This window comes from Microtus pennsylvanicus, chromosome 3 (genome assembly GCF_037038515.1).
Source record: "Microtus pennsylvanicus isolate mMicPen1 chromosome 3, mMicPen1.hap1, whole genome shotgun sequence".
In the NCBI taxonomy this organism is placed as follows: domain Eukaryota; kingdom Metazoa; phylum Chordata; class Mammalia; order Rodentia; family Cricetidae; genus Microtus; species Microtus pennsylvanicus.
In genome coordinates this window covers 56,413,422-56,436,998 of record NC_134581.1, presented here as the reverse complement: position 1 = coordinate 56,436,998, position 23,577 = coordinate 56,413,422, and the positions used below count along the sequence as shown (strand labels likewise).

General features: G+C 43.8%; 1 protein-coding gene across 1 annotated transcript in view; it reads right to left on the bottom strand.

Annotated features, from left to right (window-relative positions):
• Nucleotides 1-23,577, bottom strand: part of Map2k1 (mitogen-activated protein kinase kinase 1) — a 66,938-nt gene that overhangs the window by 11,172 nt on the left and 32,189 nt on the right. Inside the window, exons 2-5 of the mRNA XM_075965537.1 lie at nt 22,102-22,312; nt 20,027-20,173; nt 10,086-10,163; nt 9,441-9,492 (exon numbers count right to left, since the gene is read on the bottom strand). Coding sequence (XP_075821652.1) covers nt 9,441-9,492; nt 10,086-10,163; nt 20,027-20,173; nt 22,102-22,312 — 488 coding nt within the window. The remainder of the gene's footprint in view (nt 1-9,440; nt 9,493-10,085; nt 10,164-20,026; nt 20,174-22,101; nt 22,313-23,577) is intronic.

The window sequence follows — 23,577 nt, the reverse complement described above, 5'->3', positions numbered from 1 at the left end:
CCCCTCACCCATCCCAGATGCCTCCCATGGCCTTTCTGGTATGACCTGAAGCAAGCGATAAGCACTGGCTTGACCCTTGTCACCTACACTACATGTAGTCTTGAGCAAGTCCACTTATCTTCTCTGACAGGGGCAGCTGATATACTACACGTACACCATCTCCAGAGGTGACCTCCTCAGCCCAGAGCATCCCCTCCTGGGTGGTTGTATTTGCTGGCATTGCTGCTTCTGTCCCTCCAGGCTCAGCTGCCACTAGATGTCTTTGCATCTGATTTCTATTCACATGGCAAGCAGGCCTCTGCATTCAAGATTACATAACCCTCTTCTCCCTTCTGAGCTCCAGCTTCAGCCTCCTAGACCCGCCCCAGGCTGCAGAGATCACTGGGGCTGGAAAGAATGAGAGGATACCCTGAAGGGCTTTACCCTGTTCTGACCCTTCAGGCTTCAGATACACTGCATGCAGCCCTCCTGGTGACCAGAAGACTTAGCAATACTAGCGTATGCTATGGGAGTACCAGTCAGAACATGTTCTTTACCCTACCCCGACCCAGTTAGCCCAGCTAACTCTTCTTTGACAGTAGAAAGTGTGAGATGTCAAACAAGGCCAGCATGGATTCATTTCCTGATCTCCAGAGGTACCTTAGTTTAGCTTCTCAAAGCCGCCAGCCCTCGGCATACTCCTCTCCCCAGATTATCCCCTCCACCCTGTACACATGGCAACTAGAACTCTGCCAGGACAGAGACTGCTGTGGCTCCCATCTGCCTTGAAAAACAGCCCAAAGCTCCCTTTCCTGGCTTTGCAAACTTTCCAATGTTTCTTATCCCCCATCTACCCTCCCTCTGATCCAGGCTGGTCTGCATCTAACTGCCCCAGAGTAAATGCTGCTCCTAGCCAACTTTTACTGTTCCCTGCATCTGAAATGTCCTTTCTACTCACCCTCTGGTGTCTACATTTGGTATCTATTATCACCTAGTCCCCTTCCCAATGTGGGAGATTTACCTGAGCTTCTTCCCTCACTTCCCCAGCAGATGCCTCAAAGGTGATTCACATGAGAGGCCCAGTACTTCTGAATGGCTTATCCAAGCCTCCAGTTCTGTCCCAGCCCTTCAAGATCAGGTGTTGTTAGCCAAGCAGTATTCTGTGTGAAGTACCCCCTGGGCTTCCAAGTTGCTAAGAAACCCACCCAATACTGAATGATGCTTCCTTCCTTTCCTGCCCCACTGGTCTATTCTCTTTAGCAACGGGGAATCTCCAAAAAATAGAGCAAAGAGCAGGCAGTGGAAGAGTGCTTATCTAACTAGCACTTTCGAAGCCTGGGTTCCATCCACAGCACCAAACAGGAAAACAAAACTCAACAAAAGAAGCTTTATGTAAAACTAAGTGGCTAAAGTATTCTTTTGTGACACCAAAATAACCACTATTCAAAGCTTCCTAACTTTTCCCAAGAGCACATATTGGCAAGTTTGACTTCTGGACATTTCCTACCTGTTAAAACAAGAGATCTGTATAAAATGCTCTGGGAGCCATTTGTTTATGCTACAAACACAGAATAGGATCCTGCACTAACTAAGCAATGAGCAAAAGGGCACAGACCTTGTCCCAAAGGATGTGATCCCCAGAGAGGTAGTGTACACAGTATGACCGTGAAGACAGACGGAGTTATGCCTCAGTTCTCTGAGTGAGCTCAACTGGTATCACCCACTGATGGCTGCTGCTTACTAGCAAGGCTAGCAAGCAGGTGAAAGAGGCAGAGCAACCCTCCAGGAGATTCTCTGTATGGTGGGTCCTCCTTTTTTTATTTTTTTTTTATTTTTGGCTAAGCCGCATTCCTTAAGATGGAACTTAATGGCTAGGCATGGAGGATGAGAAGGGCAGGAGACAGGTGTAGAGGTGGGAAGCCCAAGAGAATCAGAGGAAGGGATGGAAGGAAAGGGCAAGAACCCTACAGAGGAGCAAGCAGTGACAAAGATGGATAGCAGACAGGCTCTTCTGTGACAAAGGCTGGATCCAAAAGTGAAGGGACCTTAGGCAGTAAGAACTGGTTTGTTTTAAAGGCAAATGAGCTATTACTATTGAATTTGTCATTACTTACTTTTTTTTTTTTAAAGACAGGGTCTGTCAGGCAGTGGTGGTGTTTGCCTTAAATCCCAGCACTTGGGAGGCAGAGGTAGGTGGATCTCTGTGAGTTCAAGGCCACCCTGGTCTATAAGAGCTAGTTCCAGCTAGCACTGTTACACAGAGAAACCCTGTCTCAAAAAGAAAAAGAAAAAAAAGAGTCTCAAGAATTCAGGCTGGCTTCAAACTTGCTGTGTAGCTTAGGATGACCTTGAACTTCATCCTCTCGCCTCTAACTCCCAAGTGCTGGGATTAAGGATGTGGACTACCACGCCAGGATAAGTAGTGCTGCTGATAAACCTAGGACTGCATGCACTCTGGGCAAACAGTACCAACTGAGCTACATACATCCCCAATCCCTAATGAGATTTTCTTAAATGCTGATTTTAGGTTTCAAATGACTCCCCCTTCCCATCACGCTTAGCAGAACATTAGGAACCCTCTCTAAGATGGAGAAATAGAAGGAGAAAGGAGCTGACCCAAATGACTCTACTCAAAGCCTTCACGGAGCTACTTCTGGCTACCCATGACTTCAGAGAACTAAGCAGCAGAGATAAAAAACTAAAAACAAGCAAACAAAAACTCCAAAAATTCCAAAGACTTCAATTAGCCATTACCTGCAAATGTAATCTTTTTCCCATCTAAACTTCCTTCCCCCAGAGTGCTGATAAAAGGTCCCCAGTTTCCCCACCACGTTCCACTTCTCAAGAAGAATGGGTGTAGCTGGGGCACCTAAGGACAGCTGAGGCTGGCTAAGAGTTTGGACAAGCCAGCAGACCCAAGCTGAAGGCCCAGGCCTGCTGCACACTCTCCCTTTGCTCCTAACAGTAGCAGTATGAGGGTACCAGGAACTCTGAGCAGATAAAGCCATGACTCTGTCATAATAGCCGGGTAACCTGAGAGCAAAGGTTGGGGTTTGAACTCCAGACTCCTTGATGGTGTGCTCTTGCCAAAAACTGGGAACCAGGGCCCTGACTACAGAGCCCACACAAACCACAGGAGTCATGCCTTGAGGCTTGGAAAAGCTATTAACAAGCTGTAATTGGCTGTGGCAATAAGCCTTTTGGGGAATGGACTGAATTGGGGAAGGCTGAACTTCTGAAAATCCAGGTGTGAGAGAAACCCTACCTACTCTACTGTCCACATGCTGCTGCGTCCTCAGTTCCAGCCCATTCAACCTCCACCAGAGTCTAACTGCAAGAGGCCTTCAAGGCATCTCCACCTCTGGCTATAGCTGAGTTCAAGCAGCAAGCAGAGCCTGTAAGTTAAGTCCTAACCAGCAACTATTTTTATCCTCCAAGCCCAGCAACCACAGTGCAAGGATTTTCCTCTCCCATCCAAGACACAATAGGTTTTTAAATGCTTTCATAGTGTGCCCTCCTGTACCCTCTCACCAACTCACTGTCCACCCAGCCTGACAGTAATGGGCACAAATCTTGTCAGTGACACACATTACAGAGTCCAGGGTTCCATTCTTATAGCACATGCCATTTTGAGCAGTAGTACAGATTTTGGAAACAGAAAATCCAGAGCAAGATGTATAAGGGTGACATTCAGAGAGCATAGTAAGTGGGGTCCTGGAAGGATAGGAAAAGAGGTCAGCTAGGGAAATTCTTCCAGCTCTGGGTCCTTCTTTTCTCATTTCAATGGCCCTATAGCAACATCTGGCAGAGCTGGTCCATATCATATACACGGAAACTGAGGCTTCACAATGAAGTTCCTTGCCAAAAATAAAAAAGTAACCGTCCCATCAAAGACAGATTCACTGGGGCTAGGGCAATGACCCAGGCAGTGAAGTGCTTGTACAAGCACAAGGACCTGTGTGTGATTCCCAGCACCCATACAAACAGTGGGGCACAGTAGTACACACGTAAAATTAGTGCTTCGGGTGAGGGAACAGATGGATCCCTGAGGCTCACCGTTCAGTCAAGCTAGCCAAAACACTGAGCTCCAAGTCCACTGAGAGACTTTGTCTCAAAAATAAAGCAGAGATCAACTGCGGAAGACATACAGTGTCGACTTCTGGTCTACACACTCACATATACCAACACGCACACACCCACATGTATATATGTGCATACCCCACAAAAAAGAACCCTCCTTGGTTATGTTTCTATTGCTGTGATATAACACTATGACCAAAAGCAACTCTCAGGTCACACTCCGTCACCAAAGGAAGTCAGAGCAGGAACATAGAAGAAGAACTGAAACAGAAACCACACTCTACTTTGCTGACTGACTTGTTCCCCATGGTTTGTTCAGTTTGTTCAGTCTTCCTTTCTTTTCTTTCTTTCTCTTTAAGATTTATTATAAGGCTGGAGAGATGGCTCAGAGGTTAAGAGCACTGGATGCTCTTCCAGAGATCCTGAGTTCAATTCCCAGCAACCACATGGTTGCTCACAGCCATCTGTAATGAGATCTGGTGCCCTCTTCTGGCCTGCAGGCATAAATATAGACAGAACATTGTATACATAATAAATAAATACATCTTTAAAAAAAGATTTATTATATATACAGTGTTCTGCCCGCATATATGCTTACAGGCCAGAAGAGGATACCAAATCTCATTACAGGTGGTTGTAAGCCACCATGTGGTTGCTGCGAATTGAACTCAGGACCTTTGGAAGAGCAGGCAATGCTCTTAGCAGCTGAGCCATCTCTCCAGCCCCTGCAGGAGTGGTTTTTAAGGAGAAAAAGGAGAAGTCTGTGCTAATGTCAATATGTGGACCCAGGCTCCACCAAAGCCAGGCACCATAGATAAGTCTGGACAAGGGGCTGGAGAGATGTCTCAGAGGTTAAGAGCACTGGCTGCTCTCCCAGAGGTCCTGAGTTCAATTCCCAGCAACCATGTGGTGGCTTACAACCATCTGTAATGAGATCTGGTGCCCTCTTCTGGCCTGCAGGAAGAACACTGTAGACATAATTAATAAATAAATAAATTTTTAAAAAAATAGAAAGAAAAAAGTCCAAACAAGAGTTCAAGAGGCCACACACCAACCGTTCTTAGTCTGGTGAGGGCCTTACTTAAAGGAGTACAGGAGAGACCGACAAGGGCATAATTCAGTCCTTGTGTAGTCTAGATCCATAGACAGTAACCAGCAACCGTGTGCTCATCACCAGCTTCAGCTGCAGTTCATTTGTATGTCAAACATACTCCCTCTAAAATCCTAGCCTTTTCCTGACAGGACGAAAGGGAGCCCACTGGCTCAATACACCCAACCCATTGCATCATTGCATCCATCAATCTTTGATCTGACTTTTCCTGCTTCTCCAACTTGGACCAGAACCTCTGTGAGGGCAGGAGTTCAGAATGTTTGTATGTTCAATGTTTGTTTTTTGGGTTTTAATTGAAGGGAAGGGAGACAAAGTCTAACTTTTTTGTCCTGGCTGGCCTGGAATTTGCCATGTAAACCAGGCTGCCCTTAAACATGGTACATCCTCATGCCAGGTGATTTGGGGAGGCAGAGGCCACCCCAACTTTCTGTGAGAAAAGCCCTCAGGACAGTGCCTGGCAAGGGACAAAAGTCATCTAAAAGAGAGAGATCTGCCTGTCTCTGACTCCCAGATGATAGGATTAAAGGCATGCACCACCACACCCTGCTCAATGGTTTTTTATTAAATACCAACACGTTGGTGCTATTAGACAGTCACTGGCCAGGGTTTCATCTGATCCTAGGCTGTTCAAAGAAATGGAAGAGGTGAGACTGAGAAGTTACTGACAATTCTGCTGAGATCACTCAAGGGACTTTTTTTGTTTTTCTGAGACGGGGTTTCTATGTAGCTTTTGGAGCCTGTCCTGGAACTAGCTCTTGTAGACCAGGCTGGCCTTGAACTCACAGAGATCCACCTGCCTCTGCCTCCAGAGTGCTGGGATTAAAGATGTGTGCCACCACCGCCGACTGTCCTATGAACTTTTACCTGCAGTCAAGATGCTAAAGGGAAGGACATGGTTTGGAAGCCACTTAATTAATGGGCAGCAGCTCCCAGGAGATTCAGTGCCACAGCCACTACCTAGGGGCAGTCACTGTGTGGGGTGAGTCACCACTTACCTCCAGCAAGAAAACTTAAAATCAGCTGTTCCCATGAAGAAGACAATCCCACAACAGCTGTCTCTAATTAATGCGGTTCCTAGCCTCAAGCTGAGAATGACTCTACTATTGTTCCTCCATGGTATCTAGCCTTATGAGCTGGCTTCCATCTTGTTTTGGCACTGGTTAATAACCTCGCTCCTGCAGCTCCCCCATTCCTGTCTCTCCAAACTCCACCCACTCAGAGAATCACCAATAAAGGGAAGGTGCAAAAAGCCCTGTTCCACATTGTTGGCAGCTACAGCAGCTCCTCCCCTGAAGTTGCCAGCAGTTCAAGTCCCCCCATTAAAGTGTTCCGTTTTTGACTATACTTGGGCACAAACCCAGCTTGGGGCAGACACCTCTCACCTACAAGTTATATAATCTCCCTGCTTTAGGTCGGGTGTGTGGCTTCTCCAGCCTCGATCTCTGGGACTGGAGAACCCGCCAGGACTGCTTTGCTCAAATAAACTTGTTGTTATACTTTTTCATTTCAGCTTGATCAAACTTACTGCATGAGCATAAAAACCTATTCTGGAGTACAAAAAACCTATTTGTCATGGAAAACCTTTTACTTTTGTTCTAAATACTGGGAATTGAACCCAGCCTTATGCATGCTAAGAACATGCTCTATTATTGTGCTACACCCCTACTTTTAATTTACTTGCTTTCAACATTCATTCCTTCTCCTCAACTTCTATTAACAGATTCCGTCCTTGTCAGTGGGATCTGCTCCTTCTGAAATGCCCAATAGTTTTGTTTGGGTGTCAATCATGAGGCTCCATCTATGGGAACAACAGTGACATGTAACCCAGGTGGCCTACCACAGTACTTTAATGCCCTGGCACAAACACTAGTCCAGGTGAGAGCAGAACCCCCAGCAGAGCCAAACACTAATGTGGACTAGGGAGAGTAGGCGAAGCTTTATCTGGCTGGGGTGGAGTACATTCAGGACTTCATGTATAAGTGGCAGGTAGGATTCATGCTCCCCTCACTAAGAGAATCTGCATAGCCAGGTGGTGGTGGCGCACATCTTTAATCCCAGCATTCAAAGGCAGAGAGAGGCAGGCAGATCTCTGTGAGTTTAAGGTCAGCCTGGTTCTAGGACAGGCTACAAAAAGCTACACAAAGAAACCCTGCCTGGGGCGGAGGGGGAGAGGCCAGAGGAGAAGGGCTGGAGAATTTGCCTGAAAAGAAAGCCATACAAAAAAGAGGAAGACTAAGTTGATCAGAGTCCTGAGACTCTAATTTTAATCCCATCTTCATCACTGCCTTCAGACTTGCTGGTGACTCAAGCCAATATATTCTATCTTCTGATTAAGTAATCTTAAGTCTGATACAATCAAAGAATCCTGACTAATAAGGTTCTATTAGAAAGATGGTGGGGGGAAAAAAGAAAGTTGGTGAGGTTATTACAGATCTTCTTTCTCCTGGAAGACATAATTCATCTATGAACCTTCTCTATGGCCTTCACATGACTCATCCAGCAACTGCACTTGGCAGGTATTCTACAAATATTTTATAAATATTAATTACTTATCTTGGATAAAGGAAGATACTGTGAGGAGGGAGTAGGTAACATGGAGGGGCCTAGTCATGCACCTACACATGACTATCACTGGAATGTCACAGACTTCCTTCCCAGTGCCTGGCCAGCAGCTCACAAATCACATGTATCAGAGTTCAACACAGACTGCTCTTCCCATTGGATACCCAAGGGAAATAGAATACAAGGGCCTATACAGCACCACAGCACATCCCAGAGGACTAGTTCACCACATAGAATCCATAATTTGGCCAAAGTGTGAGCACCGATTACCTGAGAACATCAACCATACTGAGGCTGGAAGTGTGCTTCATGAAAGCAGAGACAAATCGTTAGGAATGAGAACTAGCTTATCTCTTACATTCCCATTTGGTGTGGATCCTCTGGACATGAGAGGTTAAGAGCCCTGTCTGCTCTTCCAGAGGTCCTAAATTCAATTCCCAGCAACCACATGGTGGTTCACAACCATCTATAATGAGATCCGATGCCCTCTTCTGGCATGTAGGCATACTTGCAGACCGAACTGTATACATAAGAAATAAATTTAAGTAAATGAGGAAAAAGAGATAAAGAGAGATAGAGAGAGAGAGCTGCTTGTACAGACAAGGCAAAGTATCTCACTAGGACCAGAGCCTACACATCTAGTAGAAGGTACCTGTCCAAACAATACCTGAAAACAGCTAGTCATATTTTACTACTTCTCACTAGCAAAGTAATTTGTAAACAAGGCTAGCTTTATATTGTTGACATTTTTTTTTTGTGAGAGAGGGTTTTACCATGCAACTCTGGCTGATCTGGACATCACTATGTAGATCAGGTTGGCCTAGATGGAATTCAGGAGATTCACCTGCTTCTGCCTCCTAAGATCTAGAATTAAAGGACTGCACGTCATGCCTGTTACTAATATATTGTAGAAGACTTCTGTATATATTTCTTGGTTGTCCTAGAACTCACTCTGTAGACCAGGCTGGCCTCAAATTCAGAGATTTACCTGCCTCTGCCTCCCGAGCGCTGGGATTAAGTGTTTGCCAGCACCGCTCAGCTTCTAAAGTAATTTTAAAGAGAGATTCTTGGAGCTGTGACTGTAGCTGGTGTAGAGTGCCAGTGAGGTGCTCATGCCTGTAACCCAAACATCCAGGAAGCTAATGATGGAGGACTATCATAGATTCAAGGGCCATACAGTGAGTTTCCAGCAAACCTGTTCTACAATGTGAAAAACCTGTCTCTCAAAAGAAAATAAACAAAAATACACTGGGAAGGTAGAGGCAGGTGGATCTCTATGAGTTTGAAGTCAGCCTGATCTACATAGTGAGTTCCAGGACAGCCAGGATACATAGGGACATCACTTCAAAAACCAACAAACTAAACAAGCAACAACAACACATATACACAACAAACAAACAAAAAACATTAATACAGGGCTTTTTTTTGTTGCTGTTGTTGGTTTGTTTTTTGTTTGTTTTTTTTGTTTGTTTGTTTGTTTTGAGACAGGATCTCATCATATAGCCCATATAGCTCTGGCTGCCCTTGAACTCACAGAGATTCACCTGCCTCTGCCTCTCAATTGCTGGGACTAATGTCATGTGTAGTTATGTCTAGCTTAGTAAAGGGCTTTCATTCTTTCATTCCAAAACAAAACATGAAAAAAGATATGACAACCTTCAGATTTCAGCTGTAATTCAGAATGTAACATCTGGCAATACTTTCTCACCTCTGTGCATAATCTTGTGCTTCTCCCGCAGATATGTCAGGCCTTTTATCACCTGGAGGAAAGGAGGTTAAAAAGAAGGGAAACTGGAATGGTACTGGCTTAGAAAAACAATGTCTCTCTTCAACATTTCCACTAACAGCAACAAATCTGCCTTATCCAGCAGCCTATCACGTGCTCTATAGCATATTACTGTCAGGTGAAACTGAGGATGGCAAGTGTAAATAACTTTTCAAAACACCCTATAAGAGATTCTTTCCCAAACTGGCAATTTTAAAGACCTTTTCTACTACTACCAATAAGAATGTTCTCAGATACCTTATCCTGTTTTTCAGACACAGGTTTTAACATAAAAGTCGGGGTTGGAGCTTTAGCCCAGTTGGTAGAGTGCTTGCCTTGCATGTATAAGGCCAACACTTCGATCCCCAGCACAGCATAAAACTGGATGTGGTGGTGCACACCTGTCATCCTAGCACTGGGGAAGCAGCAGAGGCAGAAGTATCAGAAGTTCAAAGTCATTCTCTACAGAAAAAATTCTAGTGAGAAACACTATTTTTGAAATAAACTCCCTTCACTGACTTATCTTCCTCCCTTACTTATTTCCTCTCAATCCATTACTTTAGAATAAAAACTTTACTATATACTCACAGCAATGCTAACTTTTCCTAAAATTTGCTCCGGAATTCTTCCAGCCTTCTTCAGCACTTGATCCAAGGACCCACCATCCTAAGAACAAGAATATAAGCCAGTTAGTGACAGTGTTTCTACCATATCAACTATTAAACTTCAGAAGAAAGTGACTCTCATATGCAACACACCTGCTTAACAGATAAGCATCCTTCAGTTTGATCCAGTTATCAAAAAACTGTGGCAGCCTTCAAATAATGATCAAACAGAATCCTGTGAGCCTCTTAAATAAATGACTAACACAGAGTGGTCATAAAAAAGGCTTGCTTTGCACTGACTGACAGCATAGGATAGTGTCAGCTGTGCCGGCTCTAGAGTCAGCCTGCCAAAAGGTTAAACACTAACTCTGCCGCTTACTATCTACCGACTCTAAACAGGTTCTGCATCTTGTAAAATGCTGTGAATAATTATAAAGCTACTACTATAATCACGGGCTGTTATAAGGATTAAACAAACTAATACTAAATAAATGAAGCATACAGAATATTTAGCATATAGTAAGACCCTGATACACTAGTTAGCTGTTTGGGGTTAGCACCATGGCCCAGTGGGTAGGAGTGCTGGCCACATAACACTGACAACCTGAGTTCAGTGCCCAGAACCCACAGTGGAAAGAGAAAAACAATTCATACAAGCTGTTCTTTGTCCTCCACATGTGCTGTAGCATACATATAAATAAACACTTAGAAATTAAAAATTTCAAATTTAAATGGGGTCTTAGGAGAGATGGCTCAGCAGTTCAGACCACTTGTTCTTGGAGAGGGCCCTGGTTCGGCTCTCAGAGCCCACATAGCAGCTCACAGTCATCTTTAATTCCAGTTCCAAGGGATCCAATGCCCCCTTCTGGTCTCCAAGAGCACCAGGCATGCATGTGGTGCATATTTGTGTATGCAGGCAAGCACTCGTACACATAAAATAAAAATAAATAAATAAATGTCCTCCAAACTCAGAAGAGAGTACTGGATCTCTTGGAAATGGAGTTAGGAATGGCTTAAGCCACCATTTGAGTGCTGGGAACCAAACCTGGGTTTAGAGCACTTACAAAAGCAGCAAGTGCTCTAAATGGCTGAGCCCTATGTCCTGCCACCAGTGTTAGTAGCTTTAGCACTATCATTTCAGTTGACGGACATCTAGTATTCTCCTAACAAATCGATCAACAACAATCAAAAGAAAAATGTCATAGGAGGCAATCATTCATTCTATAACTCCTACAAAGTGTCATGGACTATGTGGTAAATATAAATGGGTAGAGATATAAAAGAAGCTAGCTCCTATCCTCAACATTTGTAACTAATAAATTTAGAATGGTATAAGACAAATACTATAGATACACTGAAGAAGAAGGAAGCAATTCTGACTTAATGCAGAAGGCAATGTTATCTCTGAAGTCATACTCAGGAATCAGGTTTCTGTATCAAGCAAAGGAAGGAACAAGGAAAGAAATTAACAGGATATTTCAGAAAGGCTGAATGCCAAGACACTCAATAGCTTCACAGCCCTGAGATGTTGTGCAGTTCATTTCATTAGAGTCCATGAAGAGATACAGAGATAGACAAGGCTAGAAATAGCCAGCTGTGGTCAAGGCCCCACCTAGAAAACTTCTCGGTAACTTAAGGTGTTGTTATGTAAGCATGAGGGCCTGAATTCAAACCCCCAGCATGCATATAAAAAGCCAGGCGTGGGTGGCCAGGCGTGGTGGCACACACCACTAATCCCAGCACTCGAGAGGCAGAAGCAGGCAGATCTCTGGGTCTGAGGCCAGCCTGGTCTACAAAGCGAGTTCTAGGACAGTCAGGCTACACAGAGAAACCCTGTCTCAAAAGAACAAAACAAAACAAAAGCCAGGTATGGCCACGTGCCACACCTGTAACCCCAGCACTGTGCAGGGAAGAGACAGGAGGATCACCAGAGCTTGCTGGCTGCCAGCCTAGCTCGTGGCTGTCAGTGAGACCCTGCCTCAAGGGAGTAAGGTGAAGAGTAACATAGCAGATATGCCACATACACACACACATACGCACCTTAAGATCTGACTTGGTGAAGGCAGAAATAAAGAAATTCACATTTAGGGTTTTCAGAACCACAGCAGATGGGAGTGGAGGTTTGAGAGATATATAGGGCAAGAGGTCTTTGTGCACACAGATAAGCACCAGAAAAGCCAGAAAAGTTAAACATGCAGACTTGTCTCCTCAAAGGATGGAGATTTTACCTGTCTTCCTCCTAGAATGTTTGGAAAGGATGAAGTTTACAACCTGGTGATCCTTTGCCATCTGTAGAGCCAGGCTTCACCTGTCTCCTCCAGAATTTATGTTTTGTTTATCCCAGATCCTTTCCCCCTAAATACTGAGCATGGCTTCTAAGTTCATTAAACCCATCCTTACGAGAGGTATCATCTATATTTTACAACAGCCTAAGTGACTTCTATATTCAATCCTAACTTATTCCATAGGCATTATGTTTACCTCAGTCATTCTCCCTAAACCCTAAACTGTGAGTGCTATTTCAGAGTTAAAGAGTAACCATCTTTATGGAAGAAGTCCTATGTACTTTCTAAAGAGTTTCACTGTAAACATGTCTTAAACTTTGTTGTACACATAGGACTGTTTAATTATCATAACTCCTTTTTTCCAAAATTATACTGTGCTTAATTAAATACAACAAAACAAAACAAAAAAATCCTAGTGTCAGACTCTAGAAGTTTGAACCAATGATAGCTAAGTTAAGCTGAACTGAGTTTCATTACTGTCTTTTCAGGGATGGTTTGCTGCTGGCAGTAAAGTCTGCACATCCCAGTCCACTCCCCCAGGGAGAATTCTCCATGTGAGGCTGGGAAAGAGGATCACAAGATTTAGGAAAGCCTGGACTACACAACCTAGTAAGACTCTGTCACCAGAAATAATAAAACAGAGCAGGGCCTCTTTCCTTGAAGAGAAAACACATCCATCACTGGAAGTAATTCTCAGCTACAGTGGCTAAGGGAAGAGCTAGAAACAATGATCTTGAAGCTGAGCTTTAAAGCAGAGTGAGACTCTGGATGTACATTCAAAGTTTCCACAAGCATCCTGTCTCCAAAATCTCATCTCTATGATGCAGCCATTGACAGTGAGATAAGGAAAGCATATATAACACGGCGAACAGAGCACACCTTATCAAAGTTAAAAAGGAAAGTCAAAATGTTAACTAGGGTTGTTCCCTTCTGTCTAAGCAATAAGATTATTAGAGACTTCTGAGGCATGATAGTTTTTTCCTTGCACTTTCTACTATTTACAGATTTTCTACAAATAGAAAATGTTTTACTTTTAAAATTACTAATTTATTGAAGTAGAAAAACAAATATATAAATAAATTAAATATGCCAAACATCCATTTTGTGCAATGGTACCAGTAGGCAGACACCAAGCAACTTCCTTTCTAAACAAGAGTCATTCGAGAATACAGACCTGGGGCTAGGAAATCAGCTCAGTGGCTAAAAGCACTGCCTGTTCTTCCACAGGACCCGAGTTTAGTTCCCAGCACCCATATCAGGCAGCTCACAACTGCTTATAAATCTAGCTCGAGGGAATCCAACCCCTTTTCTGGCTTATGAAGGCATCCACCCACCCATAGCGTACATTCACAGACACATAGACACACACAATAAAATAAAAATAGATCTAATAAAATACAGACTTCCCAAAACAAATTATCTGAATCAATACTAAAACCGATTATCAATTTAAAAATCCTATGCTGACAAGATGCACCAATTTCTGTTACATACACATACACACACGCCTGCAAATATAACCGTGTAGACTGTCAAACGCAGGACAGAATATAAATGACTTCTGATCACAAAGAACACAATTCCATCTTGGTGGGTTGAGCCAACCAAGAAGAGCATTCTGAAACTCAATCTAGACTTCAGTATGGTAGAGAGCCTCTAGGGAATGGAAGCACAGTCAGAGTGAGAACACCCTTTACACATACACTTAGTTTCCAAGAGCCTCTATCCAGGCTGTGACCATGCTAAGCTCATGCCACCAAATTGGTCCTGTGATTCTGGCTGCCTTCAGTGCCACAGGCCCCTTCTGACCAGATCAGGACAATACCAAATCCCAGGAACACTCCCTCCCCAAGTCAGCAGGCTCCTACAAACACTGTAGCATCTCTGTTTCCTTCATCAATGGGAAAAGCACAGAAGCTGACAAGCTACTTCTAATTTGCCTCTAATTGAGCATAGCTTCAGCTCTTTAATTTGAATAACTTTCCTAATAAAGAAATCATCATAAAAAAACGAGGTAACAAAGCTGGTCTGTGAAAGTGGATTCAAACGGGTAGAAAGCTACCCTGGTGGTTCTCATGTTTCTTCCTCCGTTTAGGCAACGAATGGGACTACTTTTGAAATGACCCTAACCACAGCATAGGACAGAGGGCAACCCAGCTAACTGAATACATACAACCTTCCCAGGGGGTTGGTAAGGAAGGTATTTCTATTTCACCATGGGTTTATGAAGAGATGCAGAGTTGATCAGACTGGATTAAAAATGGCTAGCTGTAGCCAAGTTCCCATCAAGAAAATCAACAATTGATGAACAATTGATGGAGGCAGAAGTTAAGGAATCTGCTCCTGGTGTTTTAAGGTGAGAACATCAACTGAGAGAGAGAGAGGAAAGAGGGAAAAAGGGAAAGAGAGAGAGAACTTTCAGTGTAGAGTACATGCTTACACACACACACACACACACACGAGAGAGAGAGAGAGAGAGAGAGAGAGAGAGAGAGAGAGAGAGAGAGAGAGAGAGAGAGAGAGAGCGCTATTAAAAAGAAGCCACATTGGCTTTTCCCCTTTACCCTCCAGAGTGACAAGCAGTGCTAGATGGAGAACAATGGGCTCACAAGACAAGCTAATCAGGATTATCCAGCCTCCTGCAACCCACCCGCAGCACTCCAGTTCTGCTTCACTGTTGCCAAGAACTTGTGATCACCGACTACCACTGCTGACATGGTGCTTATTTTTAGAAGCCAATTATTAACTAAGTCAATGGTACTTTGTGATGCTTTTCTATAGAGAGACAAATGCTTTGGGAAAATAATAGCTTAAAAGCTTTTAATCCTGCCTCAAAACCATCAACTCCAACTCCCTGCTCCCTGGTTGCTCAGTTACCGACTGAGCAGAAATCTTCCTCTCTGCAGACAGGAGCATTCTGTTCTGGTAAGGGAGCATTCTATTCCCTTGGCTCTCAAAATTCAGACGTATTTCTAAGGGAGGTAAGTCCCTGGCTGAATGCTTCACCAGTGCATGCTGGTGACACAAACTGACTTTAAAATGCATCTCAAGAAGCTTTTGAGCAGTGGATAGATGGACAATGGTTGGTGAGGCAAATATGTGGCAAATTGCTAGAAGCTGAATTGAGGTGGTGGTGTTAAAGTCTTTCAGCTTTCTGTATGCTTTGAAATCTTCAATCATTCCTAATAACCTGTTGGAAATACAGATTAATGACATACAATGTCAAACAGACTGTGACAGTGGAGCTCAAGACCCTTTAGAAGTTGGGATATGACCACAGAGCAGAGTTCTTCATGGGACCCCCCCTTTGGAGGTAAGTGGCAGCCAGTGACCAGTTTCTGCAGTAAGGGGCTCTGAGGTAGGAGGGCCTGTCAGAGACTAAGGAAGGATGATAAGAGTGCAGGACTGGTTCTTGTGTCTGCATGAACTTCCAGCAATAGCTGCTTGCTACAGAGTCCTGCCTAAACCCTTAGGTCGCTCTGAGTTCTCCCCTAGTATAAAAACACTGTTCCAGGGCTAGAGGTACAGCTCAGGACCAAGCACTGAATTCTATCCACAGCACCACAAGGAGAAAAAAATTAACAAAATAAAATGAAAGAAAGAAAAGGTACTGTTCTTTCTTACAACAACTGTTGCTGCTTCCAAGGCTTATCTTTTTCCCTCCAAGCTCCAGTTCTGTGACCAGGGCCCTTTAGGTCATTATCCATGTTTGAGGCCTAACTTCAGTCTGAAGCAAGCAAGCCCCACACTCACCCACAAGGATCTCATGTTAAAGGGAGACATTTGGGTGCATGAAACTAGCACCCAACTGGGGAAAGAACTTCTGAGGCTTCAGCAGAGCGGGCTCGTGCTCAGAAACTCTGACAGCTAAACGGAGAACATGTAGAGCACCGCTACCAGCCACCCAGTGCACAGCCCTAGCAGCCCAGTCCTCGGGGAACTCATCTAACACCTGGCACATAATAAGCACTGAAAATAAGTGTTTGTGAAGTTGGACCTGGGTTGACTAAGTATATCGCAACTGGCTACAAGTGCCCAAAACCATGGAAACACAGGGTGTAAGCTCAGAGTGGAGGCCCCTAGAGAGGAGCTCATCCAATCATTTCTCTGCCGAGAAGCAGAATCCCACAAGCATAGCACCTGCACAAAGAGAGGACAGTATGAAACAAAGGAAGCAGACCTGCTTAGATTCTGACACTCATTATCTTTGTAACAAGCCCATCACAAAACCTCCCAGGGACTTACTTTCTCAACTTGCCAGCTGAGGGTGTTGATAATCCATCTCACAAGATGGGGATGACAAGATTAATAACTTACATAATGTGAAAAGAACTTGGTAAGTGACAAAAGAGTTGAAAGCTAGTTGCTATTATAACTGGCCATGCCACCACCCACCTTCCACTACTTTAGCTAGACCTAAGTGGACAGAAGGCTACTCTAGCCCTTCCTATTTCTGTATCAGCACAGCCCAACTTCTCTTCTTCCCTTTCTAGTGGTTAAGACATCTTAGACTGTTTAGACATCTGTCTGCACAAAACTCTTTTTGGGCTCAAACAAACAAACAAAAAACTATCAACACAAGAGTATAAGAAATCTAAAAAGTGTTGCTGGGTGATGGTGCAAGCCTTTAATTCCAGCAAGGGCAGGCGAATCTCTGTGAGTTCAAGGCCAGCCTGGTCTACAGAGCAAGTTCCAGGACAGGCTCCAAAAAACTACACAGAGAAATCCTGTCTCAAAAAAATAAAATAAAATTCCAAAAATGTCAGGCACAGTGGCATATACCTGTCATCCCAGCAAGCAAGAGGCAGAGGCAGGAGGAACATTGCAAGTTCAAAGCCAGCCTGATCCACATAGTAAGACAAGACACTTAGGGAAGAAGGAGGAGGAGAAGCAAGTTGTAATAATAGTTCTGACAGGCTTGGTTGTGCAGCCTTTGATCCCAGCAATCAGAAGGCAGAGGCAGGTAGATCTCTAAATTCAAGGCCAGCCTGGTGTACCTAACTTCCAAGTCAGTCAGGACTATGTAATGAGACCCTGTCTGAAAAATACTTGGCAGCCAAGACCTAAGTGGGAATCCACACCCCAGGCCAGGGGCTACAGCCAACCCAGAAAGGTTCCCATGCTTCCCAGACGTTGTTGCACTCTGTTGAAGCAATATGGAACAAGAGTCTTCTCAATAACCTTTAGACATGCAGAAGTCAGTTCCAGGACTCAAGTTCCATATGGCATCCACAAATGTTAGCAGATGCCTACAATAGTATATGTGGCCTTTCTTGATCATAAAAACAAAATGATATTCAAAACAACAGAGTGGGGCTGGAGAGATGGCTTAGTGGTTAAGAGCACTGGCTGCTCTTCTAGAGGACCTGAGTTCAATTCCCAGCACCCACATGGCAGCTCACAACTGTCTGTAACTCCAGTTCCAGGCATCTGACCCTCACACCAATGAACACAAAATAATAAAAATAAAATATTTTTTTAAAAAAAACAAAACAATAGAGTGGTGTGTGTGTGTGTGTGTGTGTGTGTGTGTGTGTGTGTGTGTGTATCAGGGTGGGGGTAACCATCAACAAAGACTTCTCAGGTGGAGGAGATGGGGGTCATTCAGACCAGACACCATTCTGAAAGTCAGTCTAGGTCTAAAACTCAGAAAGAAAACGGAACGGGAGCGGAAACGGAATGGGAGCCAACAGTGCCAGGCTGAAAATACAAGAACCATCAAGTTTGTAGACTTTCCTGTTTCTAAACTGCCAGTCCCATGAGAATAAAGCAGGAGCTAGCACCTATAAAATGATGCATACTCTAAATGGAGGGCACACTGACAGACTGACATCTGTCATTCTAACCTGCACAACAATAAAACAGAATCAAAGCCACTTTACAAATGCAGAAACTGAGAATCAAAGCGATCAGAAAGCCCACCAAGGTAACAATGAAATGATGTGTTGGCTAGTTTATGTCAGGCTGATACAAGTCAGAGATATTTTAGAAGGAGGAACCCTAACTGTGAAAATAACCTCCCCTCCACCACACTGGCCGGCGAGCAAGCCTGGGGTACATTTTCTTGGATGATGAGTGATGTGGGAGGGTCCAGCTTATAGTGGGCAGTACCACCCCTAGACTGGCAGCAGTCTTAGGTGCTATAAGAAGGCAGGGTGAAGCTGAAGAAGTCATCAGCACGAGTCAGTAAATAGCACCCATTCATGGCCTCCGTATCAGTTCCTACCCTGACTTCTTTCAATAATGGAATGTGACCGGAGAGTTAAAACTTGAAATAAACTCTTTTCAACCCAAGTTGCTTTTGGTCATGGTGTTATATCACAGCAATTGAGGCCTAAGACAAATGGTGTTAAGTAGACACAGATTTACTGAGTACCTGCTCTGTACCAGGGGGTCAAGAATAATCTGAACTTTCAAGACAGTGGTAGGGCTGTGATCTAGCTCAGGAGCAAAAGCACTTACCTACTATACATGAAGCCCTGGATTCAAACCCTAGCACACAACATAGTGACAAGCATGACAATATTGTTATTTATATTTATGTAAGGGGAAAAGATATAAATAAATAACTGATTCCCAAAGTTCCCATTCCATTCCATCAGCTACAAAGCCAGCAATCCTTAGGCTTAAAGGATAGAAAAAGCCCAAGCCCCCTCATCTCTATCCAGAGGAGTCAACCAAGCACAGGCACTGGGGTCAGGCTGAATAGGATTCAATGACTGTGTGGCCTAAGTGCAAAGTAAGAGGTCAAGTTTCTTTGTGTTTTCATTTCCTTGGTAGGTGAGACAAAAATCTGGCTGTGGGGCTAGTGAGATGGCTTAGTGGGTAAAGGAGCATGCTCAAAACCTCACAACCTGAGTTTGAATCCTAGGACCACATGGTGGAAGGAAAGAACCAACTCCCACAATTAACCTCCATATGCATCATGGCACTTACACACACACACTCATTTAAATGTAATGTGTCCTTTTAAAGGGAATCATGAAAATGCGATAAAATACTGATTTGCTTAGGATGACACTTGATATATGTCAATAAGCATGAACATGTTCATGTTGTTGTCATGACCGTCACTGGGAAGAAAAGGAAGGGCCTTCAGATAGCTCCCACATGTGTACTTGGCCCGTAAACACCCTGACTTGACCTTGCCTTTCACTAGTGTACTGGGAAGATTATTGCTCTCTTCACCCAAAGAAACCCCTCAGGCTGCCCTTTAAGTTTATTATAAACTTTCTAAAGGCAGAGACTTCAAAACTCTGTCTTCATTTTCATTACTCCAGAACCTTCTAAATAGCATACAATACTGTACACATAGTGAACTTAAACTGTATTAACCGGATTTGGACGACGTTAAAATTTTACGGTTGTCAAAATAGGAGAAAGCTAGAAAATATACTCTGGAAAAGCCCACCAGGAAATCCTGGCATCTAGTACTCTCTTTGAAGACAAGAGGGGACCTAGAAAACAGGGCTGCCATCCTGTAACTATACCAGATTCCACAACCAGGCCCTAAGTCTTCCAGGCTGTGGAGTGTAGACCAGGGAGCCAGGGAAGAGCTATTCACCATCCAGACCAACGATGAGGCCAGAGCCAGCCTGTTCCCAGGCCACTGCCACCAGGCAGACAGACGGCTGCGTACCATGTGCTCCATGCAGATGCTGATCTCGCCGTCACTGTAGAAGGCCCCGTAGAAGCCCACGATGTATGGGGAGTTGCACTCGTGCAGCACCTGCAGCTCCCGGATGATCTGGTTCCGGATTGCTGGTTTGATCTCCAGGTGAATTAGCTGGGGGAGAAAAGTGAAGGGAAGCTTTTAGGAACAGGGCAAAGTAGAAAGCCTTTATTCAGTGATTTAAGTTCCTAAAGGTAAGAGAAACAGTTTTTTGGTTTTATTTTTTAAGGTGCTGATGACCAAATAGAGCCTTGAACACACTATGTAAGTACTCTACCATCAGTTATAGTCCAGCTCTCGATTTACTTTATTATTTTAAGAAAGGATCTCACTATATTGCCCAGATTGGCCTTAAACTTACTTTGTTGTACAGGCAGAGAACTCATGATCTTCCTACCTCAGTCTCTCAAACACTAGGATGAACCACTATACTTGGAAAAATAAGCAATTCAAAAAGTTGTTGTTATACAGAGAAACCCTGTCTCAGAAAAAAAAAGTTGTTATCATTATTGTTAATTTATCTTTGTGCGAGTACATGTATGTATGTGTGTCTATGTGTATGTGTATGCAAGCATGTGTATGAATACAGGCACCCTCATGCAATGGTGAACATGTGGAGATCAGAAGACAACCCCAGATGTCTGTCTTTTGTCTTCTGCCTGTTTGAGACGGTCTCTTTTTTGGTTTTTATTTGTTTTTTTTCTTATATTTATGTGTATATATGTCTAAATATATGTAAGTGCACCATGTATGTGCTGGATCCCCTAGAACTGGAGTTATAAACAGTTTTAAGTAGCTATGTACATGCTGGAACCAAACTCAGGTCCTCTGCAAGAGCAATAACTGTTTTTAACCACTGAGCCAGCTCTCAAGCCCCCAGGTCTCTGCTTTCCTGCTACATATGCCAGGCTAGTTGGGCCACAAATTCCTATCACACTATAGAAATGTTGAGATCACAGACATTCATATTGCAAATTGAGCTGTTATGTAAGGTCTGGCGATTTGAAGTTGAGTACTCACACTTGTATAGCAAGCACTTTTACCCACTAAGCCATCTTCCCAGCCCCAAATAGGCCATTTTAAAAACCAAGTTCCTATTAATTCAGGGTTGAATATCAATGTACAAGCAGGTGTTAGCACCAGAGTTGTAACCAGGAATCAGGTATGGTTCCAGTCTGGGCTCCAAAAATGTTGATCAAGGAACCCACCCATCTTACAACAAAGCTATGTGTAAGTCTTATTTCAAAATGACCTGAGGACTTAAGAGACAAGGGGAATATGGCCTTGAGGACATGGTTCATAGTTGGGCTGTGTTGTATAAAGGCATGTGGAACTGAGGTAGGATAACCTTAGTCACCCAAAAGGTCCCGCCTTGACTTTAGGAACCTGATAGGATTGATTTCACCAAAATCTCAGCTGCTCCCTAATTTGTCAGCACTGTCCCTTGTTCCAACCAGGAGAATTTAATGTTGTTTAATAAGGCCGAGCCATAGACAATAAGTATGACATATGACAATTGATGAGTTGGAACAGCTGACAGGAGAAAAACAAGATGGATGCTATGGGGAAAGCTAAAAGGAACAGCACAATACAAACACAGGGAGAAGAATGGACATGATGAGCTGAAAAACATGGAAGAACGTAGCCTCTCTACACAGAGCAACTGTGTTCAAAGAGATGACCGATGGCAGACAGGAAAGGGAATCAGCTCAAGACTAAAGTCATGGAACTTGGCTTTGGCCTGAGCATCAATCACTAGAGCTGGGTGTAAAAAAACAGCTCCTTTGCATTTGACAAATGTATCTGGTGTCCTTCCCAGACCACACAGTAAGAGAAAGAAGAATCCATCACTGTTATTCCCTAGTCCAGGGATGGTGATTTTCACACTAGCAGACCTTAGTATTTCCCACAGTCTGACAGACAACAAGTTCAAAATCAAACTGAACAAAAAGTACTGAAAAAAAACTGAATAAAAACCCCCCTTTCTTCCACCCATTTACAGGCTCCCAACTGAATCCATTTAGCTATTCACACAAACTCACCTTCCTGGCCATAACTAGGCCAGACGGCTTGTGGGAGACCTTGAACACCACTCCACCATTGCCAGCCCCCAGCTCACTGATCTTCTCAAAGTCATCATCCTTCAGTTCTCCCACCTTCTGCTTCTGGGTCAGAAAGGCCTCAAGGCGCTTCCGCTGCTGCTCGTCAAGCTCCAGCTCCTCCAGCTTCTTCTGCAAGGCCTCCAGGTTGGTCCTGCCCAAAGGAGGACCCAGGTCAGCACAGAGAGACACTCTGCCCTGCATTCCTCCACCTCTGGGCCAAGCCCTCAGGGAATCCAAGGACGGTGTTAATGGGGAGGGTTCTACTCACCAGGGCTCTGCCTGCAACCCTGCTTTACTTCTCACAACTGCAGCTTCCTTATTTAAGAAATGAAGTCCCTGGATTTCTCTCAATACGCTAAAGGTCTACAGGAGGAACCAAGGAATCTACTAAAAGCGAGAATGAGCCATCTAGAACTGCTTTACAAGCCCAATTTTAAAAGTCTCATTAAATCATTCTTGATTATCGCAAAGAAACAACATTGCCATTTAGTTAAGTTCCTCATTTTTCAGGTCACCAGTGGGTTATGGCATGCCAGTGGCCTGACTTACTTGTACAGAACCTGCAGAGACAAACATTCATCTCAAGACTAACCCAGACTTCGTAGTTGAAAAGGTATGACTGGAAGCCACGAGGTGCCTTCAATTTCTCTTTTTTTTTTTTTTGAGACAGGGTTTCTCTGTGGCTTTGGAGCCTGTCCTGGAACTAGCTCTGTAGACCAGACTGGTCTCGAACTCACAGAGATCCGCCTGCCTCTGCCTCCCGAGTGCTGGGATTAAAGGCGTGCGCCACCATCGCCCAGCAATTTCAATTTTTTTTAAATATTTATTTATTATGTATACAATATTCTGTGTGTGTGTGTGTGTGTGTGTGTGTGTGCGCGCGCACGTGCGCATGCTTTCAGGCCAGAAGAGGGCACCAGACTTCGTAGTTGAAAAGGTATGACTGGAAGCCAATTTCAATTTTTCAATCTCCTAATGTTATATCCAAAATTTATTTGCCCATAACATCGTTCATGTCCTATTTTATAACTTAACTGTCAAATATCATGTTTATTTGTGACTTGTTTTCTTACGCTACAATATATCCTTGGTAAGGATTGATGATAGTGCTAGATTTTTTGTTGTTCTTTAACCATCAGCAAACACTTAGAACAATTTGCATCAATACTAGATCCACATTAAATTATCATTAAAATAAATAAATAAATCATAAAAAAAAAAGCCTCACTAGTGGTTGAAGAGATAGCTCCACAGTTAGCACAGTTAAAAACACTTGCTGCTCTTCTAGAGGGCAGAATTCAGTTCCCAGCACTCATGCCAGGCTGCTTACAACCACCTGTAACCCCAGCTCCACAGAACCCAATGCCTTTGGGTCTATACTAATGTATACATACCCAAACACAGACACAGAAATAC